The 9,577-nt window shown below is 43.3% G+C and overlaps 1 protein-coding gene across 1 annotated transcript in view; it reads left to right on the top strand.

The window, feature by feature from the left end:
* The first annotated feature begins 7,525 nt into the window (after window positions 1-7,525).
* MTPN (myotrophin) overlaps window positions 7,526-9,577 on the top strand; it is a 55,699-nt gene continuing 53,647 nt past the window's right edge. Inside the window, exon 1 of the mRNA XM_048830290.2 lies at window positions 7,526-7,931. Coding sequence (XP_048686247.1) covers window positions 7,860-7,931 — 72 coding nt within the window. The 5' untranslated portion in view covers window positions 7,526-7,859. The remainder of the gene's footprint in view (window positions 7,932-9,577) is intronic.

The raw sequence follows: 9,577 nt of genomic DNA, 5'->3' as shown, positions 1-9,577 counted from the left end.
GTGAGAAGAGGGGGTGGGGGGAATTTGGGATGTGCAGGGCTGTGGCAGCGAGAGAAAGAGGAGACTTTTCCCAGCTCCAGGGCTGCGGATACCAGGGAGAGATGGCCCTCCTCCTGAGCCTCAGCTCTGTGGCTGCTGTGGCAGGGGAGAGACACCCCCGCCCCCGCTCGTTCCCAGCCCGAGCTCAGGGGCTGCCATGGTGGGTGAGAGAGGGAGAGACCCCCACCCTCCTTCCAGACCTAGCTCAAGGGCTGCCGCAGTGGGGCAGAGAGGGCACATCCATCGCATTAGAAAGGTAAGACTACTGACATTAAAATAGGAGTTGTGTGCTTTTATTTGTAGAACAAAAAAGGTTAATTATTATTAAGTTTCTTTATATAGCACTTTTATCCAAAGAGCTTTACAATAGTTAGCTACCAGTACAAACAACATTTGGAAAGATCATTAAGCGGTCCGCCGAGACCCTCAGCAATTTTCAAGTGGTCCACACACAAAAAAATTGAGAACCACTGGGCTACAGTATGACCATATTTGGCTGGAATGGAAGAGGCAGCATAGCATATGAAACAGCCCCAGAAAGATCTATGACTGGAGAGCATCACCAAATGTCCAGCAGTGCCTGTGTAATCTACACAGCCCACGTCATGAGCACACATGTACACTTACTCAGAAAAGCTATTCCCCTCTTCAAGAGTGTGAAAGGCGAACCCAGCCTATGCTGTGTGTATATATATATATATATATATATATATATATATATATATACACACACATAGAGAGAGAGAGAGAGAGATGATGGTGAGAGCATTTAACAGCTCTGCCTCGGCTAACAGGGAGCACAGCCAATGCATTAAATAACAAGCAGCCTAGGAGAGTGGGAAAAATAAGGAAAGGAGGAAAAAATATCAAGGAAGACAAAAATAAATAGGATATTTGAAGCCAGCATTTGAAGCATTTGAAGCCAGCAAAAGTTGCTGATTAAAAACTAATACCTGCTACTTAAAGTGACACTTGTGCTTGTGATATATTAGGATAGAAACTTCATGCTGAGAGAAATGAATGTTATAGCAACAATTTAGATTCCATCTCCTGTCCACATTCATACCACAAACAGAGAAATATAAACAGAAAGGTTTGTAATAAAAAATTATGTAGACTCGGGGACAATAGTTGTGAAAGCACTGGATGAAATTCTGTTAGAATAGAAAAAAATTCTAAATGCTCTATCAACAGCAAAAAGACATCTATGGGTTTGGCTAAGAACTTTTTTGACTTGCATATTTTCATATATGTTGGTCCTTAGACATGAATGTTCTTCAACAGCAGAATACATTCTATTTTGGAAGCTAATTCTCCTTTCGCAAACATATTCTGACACATCTCTATAAAACTTTTTCTCCAAAGATCAGTAGTAGTAATAATAACTGATTCTCCACTCCTAGAACTCAAGTATCTTGGCATATGACTGCCTATGTCACCTCTGCATTAATATTACTTTTCACTTACATAGCACCTTTCATCTGAGACTTATAAAGCACTTTACAACAGTGGGGAAGTATCATCATCCTCAGATTGCTAATGGGGAAACTAAGCCATGGAAAGGTAAGGTTGGAGAACAAAGTCTCCCTGTGATATTGTGACTGATTGTTAAATGCCAACAGTGTGATCTTCAGTGTCAAAAACACAAAGGAAGATATGGTCCCTGCCTTGAGGGACTTACAGTCAAAGATCCAATCATGTCAAAACACCTAAGTATATACGTAATGTTTCTCACATAAGTAGACTGTTCAAGTAAGCAAAGTTATTCATATGCTTAAATGCTAGGCAGGATTGGGGTTTATGGGTCCTAATTCTGCATGAGATTCTGCTAGTACAGATCCCCTGAACATGTGCAGCGGCCCATTGAAGTCATGGGTGTAAGAGTCCCTGCTATCAGGTTTGGATGCAGAATAGGGAGCATGGGAGAGGATGTTAGGCCCCTGCAGTTTTGCCAGAAATGTTCCTCATATATGACTCAGAAGTCTGTGCTTACTGGGACAATCGAAACACACAGTAGACATTCAAACTTGTAAAAGCATAGGCCAGGCGACTGTATTTGACAGAAATGCTCACAGCTAGATCCCTAAATATAGTTCCAGAAAACTCAAAAGTCTGAAGACAATATAAATTCCTCTGCTCATATAGGGTCAAATTCAGGGGTGACATAAATGTTGTGTGTAACACATAAGCTAATCAGCCTGTCACACATTGAGCGCATGGAAGTGGGGGGTGTCTGGCAGGAAACACAACCAGCAGCAATATATTAGATGATGTTGGAGAAAGCAAGCTTGACACTGGCTTATCTTGCACTTCTTTACACTCTTCTTTCAGTTTCTTTTTCTGCTAAAACCCACTCTTCCACACTCTTATCATGTAAGTTACACCAACTTGCCCTCACTTTTCAAAGTGCAACTTTCACCACCATTTAGGCTTCCTCTGAATAAAGTACACAAGGATGTGTCAACATTTTTCTCTTTGGCATTTTTTTCTACAAAAGGGCAGAATTTCAGCCATAATATTTTAGCATTTGAAATTCCTACTGAGCAATGTCAGTACTATAAAGTGTATTTTAATTTTTAAAAAACCCATATCTGGACTGTGTCTTAGGTTAGCAGTTAGATGTTGATCCAGATATTGCTTTAAGTGTGGTGATGGTGAAAAGACTTATTGTGAAAATATCATCTTGTTACTTTACACATGTGTATCATCTTGTTACATTCCCTATGTGTCCAAGTCTTATTTGCTTACTGGCAAAGGATTTCACCATAGTCAGAATGGCAAAGCCAACAGAGTTGTGAAAAAAGAGAGCTGCATTCTATTCCAACTCATTCATTATCAGCAAAACTATGAGCTAAATTCTTCTAAGTGTTACTTTCAACTACACTGAACAATCACACACTTTACGATCAGACCTCTATCTCTCTGATGCAAGCCTGAGGCTACTTGATATTTAACTTTAATAACAACAACTGTATTGTACTTTCTTCCCTTTTCCATTTCAGAGAGGTAGCTCAGTGGACTAAGCCTCAGATTTTAAATACTTAGGTTTTATCTACCTTAGGTATTTGCCTTGATTCTACCAGTCAGTAAATAGTTAGCAATATAGATGCACTGATGCAAACCCTTAGTGCACAATTTGTAATAGTTGAGCTCATCTGGGTTTTGAGCAGGGGTAAGCTTCATTGGTGCAAGTCACAACTTTGTTTACACATGTGGTTTGCATTGATGCAATTACGCCAGTGCCTGGCCACTGATCACTGAAACCTGGGTAAATTCCCAATACAGACAAAGTCTTATACATCCTGAATAATGCTTGTTTAACTCATTCCAGGGTCAAGTGATTTCTTCATTTTTCCAAGATAGATAAACTCATGGAGAATATATAATTCCCTATATGTATTCTTTTACTGGAATTTGTAGTACAGGAGTTTCCTTGGTGCAACCTTCCCCAAAAATGAAAGTCTGAAGGAATCCACTGGAAGAAAGAGCCATTCACACAGAGGCCCTGTGCCACATTGGTTCTTAGAAAACCTTATCTCCTCCAAAGACTTCATCCAGGAACGCCCACACTGGCTGCTGTACCTGGAAGTTCCCTCATCCCATTGTGGTTTCCACAGCACAGGGAGGCGAGGCACAAAAGTTAATACTGCTCTGTCATTACTAATTTTAATTTGGAGCTTTGGTTCCCCAAACCTTCCATGTACAGATTCCGAACTCCTTGGAGGGGCTTCCATGAGGTGTTGGAGAAATGGAAAATTATGTCAAAGAAGCAGGACTTCCTCTTCCAGACTCCTTGGGTGAAGGCCTAAGAGGTTTTAGCACTTTCTACCCACAGAGATGGAGAAGACGATTTGGACCTGTGCTTTTGTAAACCTGAAATAGTCAAAGCAGTCTATCAAGCATATTGGCATCTACAAATGATATTGATACAGAAGAGAATCCAAGACTGCAAGAATACTTGTTTCATGAGACGGTGGGTAAGCCCACCATACTGATTTAGGGTTTGATCCTGCAAACGCTTACTCACGTGAGTAGTCTCATTGATCTTACTGAGACTAATTATGTGAGTATTCATACACTGAATTTGCAGAATCAGGCTCTTATTTAGTAACTGCTTCACTAAGTGATATGTTATGGGGCATTAGGCATTGCCAAGGATTACAGGCAGTGAGAAGCAGCACAAGCCCAGGGATGCACATGGACGTATTCGTTTCTATTTCAAGGAAGCAGAATACCATTCTTCTCTGCTGTAGGAGGGGAGCACAACTACTCTTACACTTCTTTATAGGGTGCAGCCCCTTACTTAGGGATTCATGGGCCAGTGCAGAGAGGGTGGGGCCATGGCCTCATCTCATTCTGGTCCCCTTTGTTGTGCCAGCCACCCTTGTGGGAATAGAGTGAACAGTTCTTGACCCTCCAAATGCAATTCTGCTCTCAGAAAAGTGAGGAGAGGAGAACATTGTATACCCCCTCCTTCCCTCTCTCTATGCATATTATATTAGGGCCAAGCAAAATTGGACCCTATGAGTTTATTTCTAAAATGATTTAGATGAGGGGAGTGAATTTCCAAAGGATAAGAATAAATTTATTTCCAACAGCAACAAACTCTATTCAATCATGTCATCAAAGATTCATGCAGCTGAAGAAAGGATTTATTTCCATTTTCTATGCTGATAAATTATGGGTTCAAATTGGTGGGAGAAAAAAAGTCTTTGTTCTGACCATGATGAGGTAAAACAATTGCTTGATGCACAAAGTGCAGAGAATACTTCCGCATTTCCTCTCCAGTGATTTTAATGGGGGACAAAGTGTATCAAATCCGTTAGAAACGTAGCAAACTACCGAACGAAAATAATTATGTTCCCCAGTTTTCACACCTGTCACTCCTAGAACTCCGGTAACATTTTAATAACCGTACTGAATTTAGAGTGGTGTTAAGAGTTTAGTGTATTATTTCCTGAGATGGTTTGATTTCTCTCTCTTGAGAAAAGGATTTTACATGAGATTGTATTTTGCATTTATGTTTGCTTATTACCTCTTATATAACTATTGTCTTTAATGAATTCTATGGTGCTATGGCTCTAGGTAGTATATGGTAGGTTTCTTCCTTGACCAAACAGATGTAGTTCTCCCTTGAGCAAACAGGGCTTTTAAAATAAAGCATGGAGGGGTACAAATAAGTGCCTGTGCCTCCTGCTTGTTTTTTTTTAATTGGATAATTAAAACAGTTGGATAATCTTTGATTCTAGAAAATTTGAATAATTTATTGTGCTTATTTTATTCCTTCCTACCTTTATGATTTATTTATTTGTTGAAACATATTATTGCCCTTTTTTGACCTGAGCAGCTAGTCATCATTTCAGGGCCCTTGGGGTGTTCTGGTTGGAAGCAGAAATTGATGGAATCTGGTATTTTTTTGATATACTTTTATTTACAAAGAATGTACAAAGTCCTGTCTCTGAAGGAATCAAACAGGAGGAAACAGTTTCAGTTGCTTAGAGCACCAAAAGCACCCTTTTCAGCCTGCACCCCGAACCAAAAACCTCTCCCCAGGTTTCTTCCAGGTTCAACCATTGTGCTTTAAGGGGCTCCTTTAGGTAGTCACAAAAAGAAAAGGAGTACTTGTGGCACCTTAGAGACTAACCAATTTATTTGAGCATGAGCTTTCGTGAGCTACAGCTCACTTCATCGGATGCAGTGAGCTGTAGCTCACGAAAGCTCATGCTCAAATAAATTGGTTAGTCTCTAAGGTGCCACAAGTACTCCTTTTCTTTTTGCGAATACAGACTAACACGGCTGTTACTCTGAAACCTGTCTTTAGGTAGTCAGTCTCTCTCTCTCTCTCTCTCTCAGTTATTCTGTTCTGCCTTCCTTCCCACCCCACATACCTCCTTCCTACCCAAAATAATACTCAGCCAATGCTCCTGGGCAGGTTCACAAACTCCTTTTGTCTTAGGTGGGAATTTTCACTCAACTCATAACAAGGCTCCACCCAGCTCATGACAATATAAAGAAAAAAAGTTATTTAAGCTAGATATTTATATTTAACAAAAGTGAAATTCACTCTTGTGCAGAGGCCTTTGTACCACTTAAGTAACCACGGAAGCCCTCAAAAAAGGGTGTGAGTGGGAGACATAGCACAAGGATGAATTTAATCTCATCAGAAGTAATGGAGCTGGAGGCAGAGCAGCGTTAACTCTTGGCACAGCGACTTACCAACCTTCTGATGTCTGGCCTCAGCACCTTTCTGTTGCCTCCTCCAGTCTCATGGGGGATATATGAGCATTTCCCATGCTTCTTCCACATAGTCAACCTGCTACAGTCCCACTAATCAGTGCTCCCCAATTCTTATCTACCTGAAGTACATGAGTGTAAGTAAACTGTTGTGTCTGTCTCATCATCTCATGCAAACGAAGCAGAGCTTCCAATTCTCTGTCTTTTGCATGGATTTTCTCTTTTTTTGCCCATTTTATAACAAAGTTGCTGTTTTAAAATATCTACACTTTTCCACGCGATAGTTGGAGAAGGTGCACTTGAAATATTTCTGGTTTCAAAAGTGCAATCTCCATATGGCACTGTTTGCCATATCGGGCTAGAAAGGGATGACTGATAAGAGGTAGGGACTGCCTCAAACACCACCTCATAAATATAAACTACAGTACTTGGTTTCAAAAATCAGTTACATTTACAAAGTGACAATTTATCACATCATTTCTAAACCACAAGCACTTACATTGTGTTCAATGGTGTGGAAGGTAGTTTCTATAACCGGTAGACATCATCCCAGTCTATAAAGAGTTCAAAATCTATGAGTCAGATTCTGTAGATCTGGGCTGTCCCACACACTCTGTCATGGGCAGAACCCTAAGCCACGTGGGTCCACTTGCAGGATCCTGCCCTAAGTTTTAGACTGGAAGCAACAATTGAGGGACAAAAGAAATTGGGGGAGGAGGGGAAGCTGAACGAGGATGTAAATATGATGGTGTCACTCTGTGCACGATTTTAGCCACTTTATTTTAGTTTACATTTCAAATGGTTCACTTTTGTAGGTTTTGTGCCAAGTATCTAGGAGCCCCTTGGATGAGGTTTAGGACAGTGGCTTGGTTGAGCAGGTGTTTGGAGTCTGTTCCAGATACCAGGGGCAGCCTAGAAAAGAGCGAATTGGGTTTCATTTGCTGCTACTTGGATTTTACGAACTTCAGTTGCCTACAGAGTCTCTTTAGGGAAATCGGGCCTATAAGTCCGGGTTTTCTAGCAATGACAAAAGAGATTAGCATCCTTCTTTATTAAAAAAAAAAAAAAATCAGGGCAGGGGCCGAGGTAGAGTTACAAGGGAGCAAGCACCGAGGCGGGGTGCCCGCAGGAGACCGGCGCTTAAGAGCCCTTGAGCCAGGCACAGCCGGGCGGCAAGCGCTCCTCCCCTCGGCCTCCGGAGGCGCATGCTCAGTGAGACAAGCGAGAGTCGCCCGGAGGCGCATGCGTAGTTTAGTGGCCTTTCTCTGCTTGGATGGAAGGGGCCGGGCGCGGGCTGACCGAATGAAAACCGGAAGCAGAAAGGCTGCGTGTAAAACCGCTTTTCCCTTCCGTTAGGCGGATTCCCCTCCCCCGTCTCTGTTCCCGGCGCAGAGCGAGAGCTGCAGGCCTGGAACGTTGTGTTATAACCGCCCTAACTGCCGCCCGCCTGGGTCCCCTCCCTTGGCAGAGCGAGAGCCGGCCAGAGAAGGCTCCCTCCCCGCGCCCTGAGCCGCGCTGCCCCACCTGCCCCTCTCCGTGTGGGTGCTGGGCCCTCGCCGCTCCCGCGTCTCTGTCCGGCGGCCGCGATGTCTGACAAGGAGTTTATGTGGGCCCTCAAAAATGGAGACCTGGATGAGGTGAAGGACTATGTGGCTAAGGTAAGAGTCGGGCGGGGCCCTGGAGGGGGGCAGCGCACTGACTGTGCGCTTGGGTGTAGTGGCGCGTGTGTGTGTGTGTGTGAGAGAGAGAGAATAGGCCTCCTCGAGCCCCACGTTGCCCGGGGCCAGGCTGGGCGCTTGCAGGGGTGACCGCGCTGTGGGAGGCGGCGAGGACCGAGCGGGGCTGGGAGCTGTTTGCAGCCGGGGGCACGCGCGCGGGTGGGGAGGCGTCCGTGCCCCCCCGGTAGTGGCTGTAAGTCCTGCACAGGGAGCTGAGAGCTAGCTCGGTGCTGGGCTCTCCTGACTTACCAGGACTGTCTCTACGGCGTTGGGCTGGTCACGCTCCTTTCCTGAGGGTTGGGGCCCCCAACAGTATAGCGGGGGTAATGCTTATCTACCGGGCATGTCTCCTTAGATCCAGGAGAAGGGTAATAAACATCTGTGCGGTTACTGTAAGGCCTTTCTGTGCGCTTCAGGGGATGAACTCTGCCTGCAGGCTGTTGCAGTACCATTGAGGATTGGGAATTGCACACATTGGAGGTGGGAGAGGGAATTTTGCCTTGACAAATCTTCAAGATGCTGTGGGAGGTAGATATGCTCTCTGCCAAGATGGTAGAGATGATTCTAGCAGTTTCTCAAACTCATAGCATGGACCTGCATCTTAGTGTCTTGCAGGCCAGCTTTCCTCCTGACAATTGCTTACAGTAAATACTTCCCTAATTTTACATGTATCTTTATTGTATTACAGGCAATAAGTGTTTTTAATTTTTCTGAAAAAGGTAATTGTCTTGATAATTATCTCCTCTTAACTAGAAATAGTAAGGTTGGTTTGATTTCTTTGTTTCTAGTAGCTTTTGTAGGCCTCCAGGTTCTTCTTTTCAGTGAATATCCAGGGTATCTGCAAAAGCTGTTGAAAGGAGCCAGCACTGTGTGAATAGAGAGCTCTCCATGGACCACTGTTTGAACACCTGTGAAGAATGTCAGATATACATTGATGCTACAAGATGCTTTAGCAATCTCCAACATTTAGGAGCAATCTTGAAATGGAAAGTAACTAAAATGGGGGAAGACCTGTTTTTTGTTTTGCTGCTGATTGAAAGCTGTTTATTCTTCCTTTCCACCTCAATTTGAAGCTACCTTTATTTTTTTATGTTGAGTGCTTCTGATAGAGCATACTAGCTAGTGATAGAAAGACTTGACTTAATAGATGTAGTGATTCCTTCTTTCTCCCCTACCTATTAGGGGTGTCCACCAGATTGTTGTGAGGAATTTTTCTTCTCCTCTCTCCGGAAGCACATTCTGCCTCTTTGGTCCTCTTCCTTCCGCTTATCAGGCATTTGTCTGCTACTGTCCATTGCTTTCCCACCACTAGCATAGTGTAGTCCTCAAGAATCTTACCAGAATCACGTAAACTTCATATTGCTGTAGCAGAGATTTCTACTCTGTATGGGAGAATGCTTTTTACTGGCTGTGCACTCAGAAAACTGAGTACTGTTCCATTTTCCCCCTTCATCTCAGTCCTGGTGACTCCCATCAGCACTTTTGAAATTCTTCCAGTTACCCAAAACAAAACCATCCTTTGTTCCAGTTTGCTGCTGTTCTAATCTTAATTATGCACATTACCTCCAATGTTGCAGTCATGCCCT

The sequence above is a fragment of the Caretta caretta genome, chromosome 1 (genome assembly GCF_965140235.1).
Source record: "Caretta caretta isolate rCarCar2 chromosome 1, rCarCar1.hap1, whole genome shotgun sequence".
Lineage (NCBI taxonomy): Eukaryota > Metazoa > Chordata > Testudines > Cheloniidae > Caretta > Caretta caretta.
Note: the sequence above shows the minus strand (reverse complement) of the source record. Positions and strands in the feature narration are given on the sequence as shown.